Below are 14,149 nucleotides of genomic sequence, written 5' to 3'. Positions count from 1 at the left end.
GTGCTGATCAAGTTGGAAAGCGATTGTCTCCATTTTTTTTTCTAGCAGTCTTCTTATAGATCATTATTGAACCAGGGAGCCAAATGTCTTGGTCTTTTCTTGGTGCTTTATCATCAAGCAGATCAGAGAGACAGCCACAATAGTAGGGAGTAAAGTTGCTGATATCAGCTTCAGGACTGATTGAAGGGAGTAGATTCTGTGCTCTTGAGGCCGTATTCTTAAAAAAAAAGCTTGGGGGGTGTTGCAAAACCAAGTGATATTCTTTTTGGGATTGGCCCAGGATTACAGAGTGTTAGAGGAGCAGAGAGAAGTGGATAAGATGAAAGATGATCATATGACCAGTATACAGGTTTAGAGCCAGAGTCTAGCCTTTGATATTGTACATCTAAGGCTGTGTTGGACTTGATCATTTTCTCAGCGGAAATGAGTCATTGCAGCTTCATCCAGGTTGCCCCAGTGAAGATTGAAATGTTGACAAAAGATATCCTGATTGCAACAAAACAATTGGATTGTCATGAGCTCCATGCAGTCTTCATTAAATGTTGCAATTTCACCAGGGAGTTGCTAAATAACATTTAGGGCCTGATTTAGATCTTGGCGGACGGGTTACTGGATAGTCCATCTGCGGAAATCTAAATCCCATAGGATATCATGGCATTTATATTTTAACATACTCGATATACGTCACTGTTGTGACGGAGTAACCCATCCACCAAGAAATCAGGACCTTACTCTAATAGAGGAATTAAGATATGAGTATAGTGATAGAGGCAAGCACTGAATTGTGGAAAACTAATTATTAGGAATCGCCAATGAAAAGCATTTGTCTAAATCAATGGAATGCCATCCCCAATCATCCCAGTACTATTCCCTCTTATGATGGAATAGGTTGGAGGAAGCAGAAGATCCATGATATTATGAGAAGTATTGTTCAATCAGGTTTTTCGAAGTAACAGTTAATCAGCCTGTGCTTCAGCATGGTTCTACCGTTATGTAGCATGTAGTGCAGATGTGAACTTAGAGTTTTAGTCCTTGTTGTGTCCAGGGGTTTGCAGAGTAAGTTGGACATTTCGCTCTTTGCAACAAGATAGTTAGTATTATGCAGGAGGAGATGTTATCCATTGCGGGTGGCTGGATGTTCCGGCGCGGATCAAAATGGTAGAAGGCTGAATTTGTGAAATAGCTATCTAACAGGTTACGAATGTCATCATATGAGAGATTGGGCGAACTCTAACTAGAAGTTGTTTAATGCTGCTCCTCAGTATTGTGCTCATTGTAAGCTTCTTCCACATTGCAGGGATAGAGATTTCACAAGAGCAGTAAACATAGAGGTGAAGTTAGATATTGAATGTTCTAACTTAGAGATCTTTGAGTTGAGAGCATCAGTTTTGCGATGCACAAAGTTGAGAGAAGAAATTTGTTAGTTACTTACGATGAGGAATGATGCAGGCTTTGTTTTTTTATTATATATTCACATGCTTGATTCATACCCTGTCGTCAGGCTCACAATCCCCATTCCTAGCTTGACAGCAGAGAATGAATCAAGTATGTAGATGTATGAAAGATCCAAAGGCTGGAAAATAAGTTACTTATTTACCTGTGACCCCATTTGTCCAGCATAGGAATCTTTTATATATTCACATGCTTGAATCATACCTATAGTCAGGTTGGGAATGTGGGATCCCAGCCTGACTAAGGGGAATCATTCAAGCATGTGATTAAATGAAAGATCCAGTGTTGGAGAAGTCGAGTTGAACTTATACTGATAGCCAGTGTACACCTTTGTCAGTGAGTCATTGTTGTAAGGCAAAGATGATGCGTGAAAGGTTTTAATCCCACCTACCCCACCACCTAGTGCCAGTAGAGTGGTTATCTGTAAAGTGTAGGGATGAAAGATTGGGTTATGAAGAATTTGTGGGTGAAATCTCATGAGGTTGGTGTGGAAGACCACCAATGGGATTATTTAAATGGCCATATTGTAATGTAATGTAATGTAATGTAATGAGCATTTCTACCGCGCAGCTTCCACTCCAAGGAGTATCTTGGCGCATACACAACTCAGATAGAGGAGTTGGAAGGGGGAAAAAAAAAAAAAAAAGAGGTGCTCTGATTTCTGATCACACATTACACTAAAGTCCTGCAAATGGAGTCGGGCAATGAGAAGATCCAAGTTTTCAATGCCTTCCTGAAGGGGGCTTCTTGAGAGAAGGACCGTAGAAAAAGAGGCAGTTTATTCCAGGCTTTAGACCCGAGTACAAAGAGGGATTTGCCACCCTTTGTGGCTAGTTTAAAATGCGGAAGGGAAAGTAAGTTCTGGCTTGCAGATCTCAGACATCGCGATGGATAATATCTTTTAAACCCATTATATAAATAGGTTGGGCCTCGTTGGTGGAAAGCCCGAAAAGTAATTAAGAGATGGGTGGTTCTTAAGAGGGTGTTGCATGATTATATACTTGTGGTCTGAGTGCTGTGCTCTTTCTAGGGCTAATGATGGCTGCCTGTACGTATACGACCGTGAGCAGAACCAGCGCACTTTGAAGGTATGCATCTCTTTTGAAGACTATCAATCATGATCATTTTTATTAAACATTGTAGATAATGTAATTGTTGCTGTTGCAAATTTCCCATCCCCCTGGAAGGGAAGTGCTTAAACAGCATTCAGAAATTCTTTTAGCTGCAAAAATATATACTGAATTTGATGAATATAGATTTTTTGAACTTGTGGAAAGATATTTTAAATATTTGTAAACAACAATGTGGCTAGGCCTTGAAAGTTCCATGTCGCAAAGAGAGCTCTAAATGTATGGAAATTTTAGATTGTACTTACCTTTTTGCTAAAGTACAGCAAAGACTTGTCTCCATTATCTTTTAGTATGTGGGATATTTAAGAATGATAGCCACATCTCTTAAGATGTTATACTTTTGAGTCTTGTTATTCCCTTGTTTTACAATTGCAGTTTGGTTTGTGTTTATTTTAAAGTGAATACTGTTTTTCGTTAGAAAATGATCATGATATTTTCAGCAAAAAGACACCTGTATGGTTCATTATCGTCTACAGGGGAGTTCATATCCTTCTGTCAGGCTGTGTAAAATTGAATAATGAAAATAGTGAAATATTGAATTAACTCTCTGAAGGTCTTTTCATAATTCTGTGTCCAATAAATAAACATATATATATATATATATATGTGTATATATATATATATATATATGTGTATATATATATATAGTATATATACTATAGTATTTCACCTTGAAGTCTGTTTTCTATTACTATTGGTATGACGTCAATACCAGGTGACTTTGTATATATGTAAGGAAATGCAGTTCACTCGTTCTCGTGATAAAGCAGGTTTACCTGCGAAACGCGTCGAGAGAAAGCCTTCTTTATTAAAGACGCTGTGCAAACTCTAAAAGTGGCCCGGACTTCTTTCTTGTATGGAGGAGAGTGTTTGGCTGAATATATATATATATATATATATATATATATATATATATATATATATATATATTACCTACTGGCGGTCGCGAGTAGGTAGTTATAGTTAGGACCTAGTTTCCATAGGAAATCCGCAACATTCTATTTAGAATAACTTTGACGCCGGTCGACAAATTTTAGCGAAATTCTAGAAGAAGATGGCCTGCTCCGCTCCGGTCCTTCCCTGAAAGTTTGGGGGTGATTTGTGAAGCGGGGGCCGAGGAAAAAAGGGGGTCCCAAAACGTGTTTTCCCCTTGCAATTTTCCATAGGGACCTTTAAGACGGGCTACAGCCCGAACTGCTGAACGGAATTACACCAAATTTGGCAAAAAGGTAGAGTTTGGTTCGCAGAAGACGCTTTTTGTTAAATGGTGGAAATCCGTGCAGTAGTTCCCGAGAAAATCAGAAGTAAAATCATAGATATATCTATGGACGAAGTACCGTCCGAGGATTATACGTGTACCCTTACGAGCACGAGCTGCATGCTAATTGGCTGTCAACTGTCTTTCAACACTCGAAACCAGTGTTGGCAGCCATCTTGTGCCTCGGTAGAACCGAGGCACAAGAAAACTGAAAAAGAAGTGCGCAAAAGACGCAAATGGGGCATGGTAGAAACACCCTGACCCCCTAGGCCTGCTCAGGGGGTCCCACAAAGACCCCCAAGGCCCCAAAAAAAATATATATTTTTTTTAAATCCTGCGCGCATCCTGCCGATAAAAATGTTTTTTTTTCTTTAGCCCCCGCGACGGTGCTGCGTTGCAGAGTGTTGTAAAAAGGGGCGTGGCCTCTGAACACCTCTCTGCAAGGCAGCTCCCTGGCGCATACTGGAGGTACCTGGTGTGCTAGTTGGCCCACAGGGGACCTCAGGATTGAAGAGGAATTAATTACCCAAATTAAAACGCGCCACAGGACGTGTTTTCACACGTCCCCTCAGGCACCACCCCCTTCCTTCAGCATTGTGCAAACATTCCTCTAAAATCGGCCGAACTACGAATTCCGATTTACTCACCTGTTATCAGGAGTGACCTCAGTGCTGCAACTTTGAGCCCAGTACTGATCCTGAAAAGTAATTTTAATCGTACTCACCAGTTACTTGAATTTCCTTCCATAGGAATCCATTGTGTGGTTTCCACCAGAAAAGTTTCGAAGTGTGGAGTTTTGGAACTTAAAAAATTCCTATAAAATCAACCAAACTACAAATTCCAATTTACTCACCTGTTATCAGGAGAGAACCCAGTGCTGCATCTTTTAGCCCAACACTGACCCTGTGGAGAAGTGTGGCTCAGGGGTTAGAGGCAGCAGACCCGGAAGCTGAGATCGGTCCTGGACCAGGGTTCAATTCCCCGCCTCGGCGGGTCTTGGGCTAAAAATTCCACGGACTCGATCATTCTCGCCCCGGTGCCTCCTCGACTCACGGGTTCACACTCTGCGACTCTGGGCAATAGCTTGCTTAATCTCCACAACGGCCCCTCGCGGCGGGATGCCTGACTTTCACCTTGTGGATACCCTGCTATCTCACAGGGGAATACCAGGAAGGGTTCCCTAAGCAAGCGCCGGGAAACCCACTGCGGGTAGCTGTGCGCTATATAAGCTCAACTACATTTACATTTACATTTACATTTACTGACCCTGAAAAGTAATTCTAAGCGTACTTACCAGTAACTTGTATTTCCTTCCATAGGAATCCATTGTCTGGTTTTTAGCAGAACAGTTTCTAAGTGTCTATTTTCACAAACTAAAAATATTCCTTACAAATTGCCTGTATGGCTTAAACGCATTCTTTCGACTGGTTACAGGAGATGCACCCATGCTTTATCAAGGATCCACCACTGTGTAAGAAAAAGTAATGTTAACACTACTTACCTAAGTGAATTTCCTCCCATAGGATAACATTGGTGATTCTATGTGAAAAAGTTTCTAAGTGTCAACTTTTAAAATACAATACTATTCCTTAAAAATCACTACTGTAACCAAAACGCTTTTACTCAACTGTTTACAGGAGAAGTCCTAGGACTGAATCTAGGATTCAGTCCTGTGGTTAGAAAAGTAAGCATTTGACTAGAAATTCACATTGAGCTTAAATCTGTCATTGTGTCTGAAATTGTGTTGTGCATTGCAACAACTGAAACTACTGTACTTAAAAGTCTATTGTTTATTTGCAAAGTATTTAAACTAAAGTAATTCATTCTGAGAAAGTATATTTTGTATTGTAATGGATAATGTAATTATAATGTAATAGTTTAAAAAAATGTAGTAAATCAGTATCAAAACAAAATAAATATAACAATTAATACATTTAAAAATTGTCATTTACATAACCTTTGAAATTCACTGAAAAAACCCATAGGTTTCAGGCCTGATATAGTTAGGAGTTAGCATTTAAAAAACCTTTGAAATTCACTGAAAAAACATAGGTTTTAGGCACGTTATAGTTAAGAATTAGCATTTTAAAAACCTTTGAAATTCACTCAAAAAACCATAGGTTTTAGGCACGTTATAGTTAGGAATTAGCATTTAAAAAACCTTTGAAATTCCACAAAAAAACATAGGTTTTAGGCACGTTATAGTTGGGAATTAGCATTTTAAAAACCTTTGAAACTCACTGAAAAAACCATAGGTTTCACACACGTTATAGTTGGGAATTAGCATTTAAAAAACCTTAGAAATTCACTGAAATAACCATAGGTTATAGTTAGCTGGACATTTCACTCCTACAAAACCATTGAAATTCCCACGTTCTAGTAATTTCAGCTAACTATAACTCGCACGCCCGCAATCCACTGCTGATGACGTCACATATTACATCACTCATGACATGGTCAGTGACATCACTCATGACATCATTCATGACATCACTGATGACATCATCCTTGTGAAAGAGTGGCAGACCTCCTCTCATCCTAATATAACCTTTGATAAACACATTGAAAGATATAAACTAAAATGTTCAAAACAATGGAGATACCAGTTAGAACAACCTATTCAGTAATTCCAAAATCTACATACACATCAGCTCATTCACCAACAGTTCTATATAGTCACTCATACATGTACTCATTCATCATATGTACTCATACACCCATACATCCTGTTACCCACCTACACTCGTACAAAGAGTAACTCACACACATGCAAATAAACTATCAAACATCCATTTACTTGCATATACAGCTACAGCGGGGATAAAGGCCGCTTGCAAGTGCGGTCGCGCTGTGGTTAGTAGGCGGTGGCAGAGCGAACTGCTGGCGCTTCTCATGTTTGGCTAAATCTGCTTTTGAGTGAATCTGTTTTATGCAAAGGTAAACCTTTCTGGGGTTTTAAAAATGTAAGGCAACCTACTTCACTGCTCCTTGTTTGTCCTGTGGCTGGGGGGCTTCAGTACCCCGTGCTTGTGCTCAGTCTTCCATCCTTCCCGCCCCTGTCCGACGCGGAGATTTGCGTGGTTGCGAGGAAGGGAGAACCAAGACACTTCCGGTGGGCCGGTTAGCAGTCTAGTGGTTGGAGGAGAGCGGGGATAAAGGTCACATGCAAAAGCGGCCGCGCAGCGGACGCAAGGCGCGACAAAGGCAAACCCATCTGTGCCCGACGCGGCCGTACGGGGACCGGGGCCAGAATACCTGGCCGGGCACCGGTAAGAATTCAATATAACTCAGCAGAGTTGCAGGAATTAGGCCCCCTTATAGCTAGCAGTTGTAGGCACAGCATGACGGTCACTCAGGAGAATGCGTGCTGCCACTGTTCAATGTGAGAAAAACAAGGACCCCCTGGGTAGTGATTATGAAAAACTACTAGGGCAGGGAAAATCAAGTGTGTGCAAAAAATCCTAGGCAGTCTTAATAGTAGACAACAAGTTATGGTACCCACTTATGACTAGGAACAGGCATGCAAAAAATACATAATCATACGTAAAAGACAAACATATTTTTAATATACATAATGAAATTCATATATAGAACTAGCATAATTCAAATTATATGACAGTACAGAGTTAAAATTATTATATGCAATTGTTACATATAATAACAGAATATACACTATTACAAAAATGATTAAAAAGACACCACAATTGATTGTTACAGGGTGTCCATGAACAAATGAAGAAGAAAATACTCGACGCGTGTTTCGGCGAAAACGCCTTCTTCAGGAGTCACAAATAACCATCTGCAATTACATATAAAAGAAAATTGGTAAATTATATTTCTTAAGTGGCTTACATCTACAAGTAATACTATTAAATCGACAGATAATATACAAACCATACAAAACTACATAACATACTACATGACAATTTGCCGCCGACCTAACATGAGAGGGTACAACATTTCTACTTTGTGTCTAACTAGTGATATGATACACATATTTCAGACAGGAGATTGTATAGTACTCAAAGTCCAACTTCAAAGTCTATTCATAACATTTTGGTAACTATTTAGTTAATCAGAGAGACAAATTCTGGCGTGTTGATATTTGCATAAAATAATGTAAACTTACAGGGTATGACAAAAACAACCTTCGAGTTGGTAGTTTCACGTGAAGAAAAGGTCAAACATGTACCTGAAAAAACATATATGCAGGCAACATATGCATTAAGGTGTGGCAATCAAATATCTTGATACAAAAATTACAATGGGTCAAATGAACACAACATTGCCATACAGATGCAAAGGAACATAGAGTTTCATCTTCTAATCTATGGGTCTCAATCTTGATTAGAACAAATCTGTATATTTAAGATGCCTACAGGTGTAGCGATCAAACCTAAATGTTATGAGAGAAGTCCTAAATACGACAGGTTCAACAAATACTTCTCATAGTACCTGTTAGGAGGATATATTATTTCTTTGGTAAACGTCGATTTTAATTCACAAATATCTGTGGAAGGTTACTTCACTGTGTATCAATGACTGTAAAACATAATAGTAGTAGTTCCTATCGATTAGTTTTTAGAAACATGGAATTTGAAACTAAACACTCAGAATTTAATAAAAATGAGGCATGAAATAGGGAACCATTTACCTTAAATTTCTAAAATTGCCATATATTCGAGATCCGTATATTCAGGAATTATTAGCAAAGTGGGATTGTTAAAATCAATAAATCTAGGAAGAGAAGATATGTAGGAGTGAATCTCTAATGTTTCAAGGGACAACCTAGTAATCAAAACGATAAATAAATCAATTACCTGAGCAAAGGAATGAAATATATCTTGTCATTCATAAGAGTATAATCGATAAAAGGTCCACATATAGTTCCAGTCGTGTTTGTCTATATGTCGCAGGGTAGTGACTTTAAATATGAAAGACGGTCACATTAGGTATAGAGAACATTTATGAGTAAATGTAGGTCTCATATTTAAATTTCGACCCGTATCCCGTCAGCCGATATAAAGCCAGCCGAAGAAACTTGGTTTACAAGTGGGGCGCCTGATATAATTAGTTGAAGTTCCTTATCGCGCAACTGGTAAACAATCTAGCAAGGCATTTTTATAAACGATTCTAGTATAAGACGAGCAAAGGCTGGATACAGACCCTATCTACTGATTTAAGTAAAAGATGGGGGGGGGAGGAAAAAGAAACGTAGATATTAGTAGTTATACGATTAAACTAACGGATTCCGCCGAGCCGGTGAGGGAGTTACCTGATGAATAGACACGCTGAAGCCCAGATGATACTAACGGCGTTCCCGTAATGTGGCGTGCCGTCGGCGAAGCAAGGATCAATCGGCATCTGTTAGCCAATCTCTTTAAATATGTTACTTGGAGGGCGGAGTTGCCAGAGTAGCTCGGAATTAATCATGAAAATAGATAAGGGACTAAAAAATAAAAAAGAGAAAAAAGACTAGAAGATATCCTGAATGGGGGCCTTCATAAATAATGCAATGTATTGGGCATATATCGTCAATTTCGTGAGGGATATCTATGAAACCAGTTTATAATTCAATATTTAGAAACAAGTAATCTCTAAAGGGATTCTTAAAGGAGAACCAGAAGGGATAACCAGGAAAGATTGAAGGAAATAAATTCATCGAAACAAGATATATTAATAATGGCCACATGGATGGGAATTGCTATAAGTACCAAACTATAAACGTGATACATTTCAAATCACACTCGTGAATTAAATAAACTAAAATAAATAGAAAATATAGCTGATAACCACTCATAAAGTGTATAGTTTAAATGCGACAAAGGATAAAAATCCAGAAAAATTATTATCGATCCAATACGAAGTATTTGCGAAAAACAGCATATTAATAGGAACTGGCTCGTTGTTACAAAAGGATATTGGAATGGACAAAGACACTCCCATACTTGGAAGGGCCTAGAATCGCTGTTGTTGATTCACTATATAAGTAATGGAATCATGAGATTATATGAGGGAGACAGACACTGGAAAATTAATACTGGAGCTTTAGTAGATAGCATTTTCCCATGGAATTTCTGAGTTGAGGCCTTTCTTAAAGGTCCCAAGTGAAAAGATAAAAAAAAACTCTCGTTTTTTTCTAATTTTACCTCCACCTTTACTTTCAGGGAGTCTAATTTTTTCGATGATTCGCCATTTGAAATCATCTGGAGCGTGTTGTTTCTCATGGAAATGTTTTACCAATGGAGCTGTTAGTCTGTGGGTGCGAATGGCTGAACGATGCTCAGTGAGTCTCACTTGAATGGGTCTAGATGTTTCACCCACATATCCTAGCTGACAAGGGCATATAATGAAGTAGACACAGTTAGCGGTCTTGCAGTTCCACATATCCTTTGCATCAACACGGCAACCGTTATGTTCAAATGACTCACCTCCTAAAATGTTCAGACACGATTTACAGGTGGAACACTTACGGTACCCTTGTCTGGGAAGTTATTATCAATGGTCCTTTGAATAAATTCAGATCTAGAATGATTACCAGTAAATCGCGAGTGCACAATTAAATCCTTCAGATTTTTGTTTTGCTTATGTGCAAACAACGGTTTATCCAATTTAATCTGTGATGTGGGGTTAGAATTCAGAATGTGCCAATTACTACTCACGATATGTTTCACTGTGTTATCTAGGGTAGAGTGCTTGGTAACACAAACAAGTTGGGTATTTTCTTTTATAGCTTTTTTCCTTAAAAGCGAATCTTGATCATAAAATCTTGCTCGTTTAAACGAGTCCCTCACTAGTCTATGAGGATATCCTCTGTTCAGAAATTTTTGGCGCATAATACTAGCTTGTGCATCGTAATCAGCTAGGTTAGTACAGTTTCTCCTAATTCTGAGGAATTGGGAGAAAGGGATGCTTTCGCGTTGACAGCGGGGATGGAAACTATTAAAATGAAGAAGGGTGTTCCTAGCAGTAGGTTTCACAAAAAGATCAACAATCAATTTGTTATTTTCATGTTTAATAGTTAAATCGAGAAATTCCACTTGATGTTCGTCATGGTGAGCTGTGAATTTTAAATTAACATCGGTAAGATTAATCCATTGAAGAAATTCGAGTAGAGTATCTTTCCCACTGGTCCAGACAAAAAAGATGTCATCAATGTATCTGGACCAGTGGGAAACCGACTCATAGAATGGAGCCATTTCGTTGTAGATGAATTTCATTTCATGCTGCCACTGTTCATTCAGGTGGAACACTGATCACACAAGGCGGCCAGGGAGTGCTGAACTCTGCTGTGGGCTATTGAACTGCAGATCCTTAAGTAAACACAGAAGTGAAATCTATGACCTGCTCTCTGATAGTAAGCCCGATCTCCTGTTCCTCACGCAGACCTGGTTAGACAATGATTCTGAGCCTGATATCCTAGAGGCACTTCCCCCAGGCTATACCATAGCCAGAATAGATAGGATGACAGGCAGAGGAGGAGGGATAGCAGTTATAGTTAAATCTCCCCTTGAGTGCTTTCTCGAACCATTCACGACCCTCCAACACGCTTTCTCCCTAGTTTGGTCGAGGGCATCTCCCAACTGGCTTTACGATACGACAAGCTATTGGTAATGGGTGATTTGAATCTCCATTTGGAGGATCCATTGAACAAGGAGGCCTCTAACTTATGCCAAGACCTTATGTCGCTCCATATGAGCCTGAAATCCTGTGCTCCCACACATCAGCACGGACACCTGCTTGATCCTGTGTTCGCCAGCTGGGAAGATGTAGGCGTAACCACCCACCTCCCATTTCCCTGGTCGTATCATTTTCTGATTCCCTTTGTGGTAAGGGTGCCAGAGATTGGAAGTCGGGATAAAGCCACATGTAATCACCCACGCAGGATTTGGAAATTTTTTGTGCGGGATGATTTTAACAGAGCACTGATTATGGGCGGGCCCCCAGGTGGTAAAGACAGTGAAGCTGCCTGTTCGAACTTAATATGGTGGCCCCGCTGCTCTCGAAAAAAACGGTGGGCAGGGCTCATAAATCTGCACCTTGGTTCACCACAGCTCTGCATCTTGCAAAATCAGAATGCAAACGCCTAGAGAGGCAGTGGAGAAAGGGGTTTTTGGGCCACTTTAAAGTGAGATATACTGAGGAACGGAAAAAATACTATGGTCTTATTAGGCAGGCCAAGGCCACTTACTATCAGGCCAGAATTGGGGCTGCGGAAAATTCCACCAAAGAACTCTTTAAAATATACAAGGAGATCTCTTCCCTCGCAGATACTGCCGCCCCAATAGCTGACTCGGCTGAGTCATGCAACCGGATCGCGACCTACTTTTCGGAGAAAGTGGAGAAAATCTACTCCTTCCCAGGGATCGGAAGGAGGGGTATGGAATTCGAGGAAAAGGCTGGAGAGGCTGAGGTGGGTCGGAGATTGAACGATTTCACTATTCCCTCTCCCGAGATTCTCAGTAAAGTCTGTCTCAGCAGCAAGTCTGGTTCTCCCAGAGACCCCGCCTCACCCAAGTTGTTGGGCGAGAGTATGGAGATTCTTGAGCCCTATATTAGGCATGTTCTGGAGGTCTCGTTTAGGCTCTAAACGGTGCCAGGCAGATGGAAAAGAGCCATTGTTCTCCCTCTCCAGAAGAAGCCGAATATCAGCCCAGACATATTGGAAAATCTGCGACCTATCTTGCTTCTGCCACACCTGGCTAAGGTAGCAGAGAAGGTGGTAAACCAACAGCTTATGATTCATGCTGAAGAAGCTAGACTTCTCCACCTGTCTCAATCGGGCTTCCTGGCTTGTCAGTCCACGGAGTCTGCATTACTCCGTGCCACGGAAACCATTAGACAGGGGGCAGACGCTGGACACACGATGGCCCTGGTTATGCTGGACCTGAGCGCTGCTTTCTACACTGTGGCCAATTACACTCTGCTGCAGTGTCTGAGTAAGGGCGGTATCTCTGGCCCGGCGTTGAAATGGCTGAAATCATTCCTCGTAGAGCGGAGCTTTCAGGTTAGACAGGGAGGACACTACTCCAGGGATATCAAACTGGAACAGGGTGTGCCTCAGGGCTCTGCCCTGAGTCCTACCCTGTTTAACCTGTACGTGACACCTTTGGCGGAGATAGCGCAGGGCTATGGAATTGGGGTCGTCTCATATGCGACGATACCCAGTTGGTGATCTCCCTATCCCGGGCCCCGGACGTTGCCGCCTCTAACTTCAGGGCATGCATGCAGGAGCTTGCCTCCTGGATGGCTAAGAACTGCCTGAAGTTAAATGGCGGCAAGACTGAAGTGCTTGTGGTGGGGGAGATTCATCAGGATGGACGTCGGCGTGGTGGCCTCTGGTTCTGGGCCCTACACCTATACCGTGTACTCTGGCGAACAATCTTGGTGTCTGGTTGGACCCTACTCTTTTCTACGAAGTCCACACCAGACGTGTAGTGCGGAAATGTTTTGGAGTCCTCAAAAAGCTAGGAAAAACGATGGACCTCCTTCCTATAGAGGCTAGGAAGACGCTGGTGCATGCCCTCATTACATCTCGCCTAGACTTTGGCAACGTTCTTTATTTGGGCGCCACGGCTAAATGCCTTGGAAGACTGCAGGTTGTGCAGAACGCCGCTGCACTGTTGGTACTGGCGCAGCCTAGGAGGGCTGCTTCTAAAAGAGCCCTGGATACCTTGCATTGGCTACCAGTCAGGAAAAGAGTGATGTTTAAAGCACTATGCACATGCCTTCGCATCACCCAGGACACTGGTCCTTCGTATTTGAAGGATCTTGATACCAGCTATGTGCCGGGAAGGTCCCCGAGATCTAGTGGGACCGGCCTGCTGATTGTGCCGAAGGTGAAGAAGGCCAGAATGGGAGTTAGATCCTTCCGGTTTTTGGCAGCCCAGAATTGGAACAAACTCCCTGTAAATCTCCGGATGGAGACTTCTGAAGCTAGGTTTAGGAAGGCGCTTAAAACCTATTTGTTCTCAAGCTAAGCAAGGTGGGCACAGTGGAATCTGGCCACTGCCATCCTCCCTCAACCTAACGCGGGGACACGCCGAGATGGCGTAACCATGCGCTTTATAAATCCCTTTATTATTTATACAAACACCACTACACTTAGTTCTACAGAAACGTACACATACTTACTCTCTTAAACAATCACTTATAGAAACACATACTTATTTATACAGGAACTCTTCCAATCTCTCACTCTCATATATACTCACTTATATACATTAAATACTCACATATACTAGTTTAAAACATATGTACTTACTCATAAAGACACTATTGAGACAGTCATTCACTCACTAACACACCC

The 14,149-nt window shown here is 41.1% G+C and overlaps 1 protein-coding gene across 7 annotated transcripts in view; it reads left to right on the top strand.

The window, feature by feature from the left end:
- The window catches only part of DCAF11 (DDB1 and CUL4 associated factor 11), a 717,991-nt gene that overhangs the window by 257,376 nt on the left and 446,466 nt on the right, over positions 1 to 14,149 (top strand). For all 7 annotated transcript variants that reach the window (XM_078644967.1, XM_078644970.1, XM_078644968.1 and 4 more), the window contains one exon: positions 2,483 to 2,540. In XM_078644967.1, coding sequence (XP_078501093.1) covers positions 2,483 to 2,540 — 58 coding nt within the window. The remainder of the gene's footprint in view (positions 1 to 2,482; positions 2,541 to 14,149) is intronic.

The sequence above is a fragment of the Lissotriton helveticus genome, chromosome 5_1 (genome assembly GCF_964261635.1).
Source record: "Lissotriton helveticus chromosome 5_1, aLisHel1.1, whole genome shotgun sequence".
Lineage (NCBI taxonomy): Eukaryota > Metazoa > Chordata > Amphibia > Caudata > Salamandridae > Lissotriton > Lissotriton helveticus.
The sequence above is the reverse complement of the archived record's forward strand: the minus strand, read 5'-3'. Positions and strand labels throughout refer to the sequence as shown.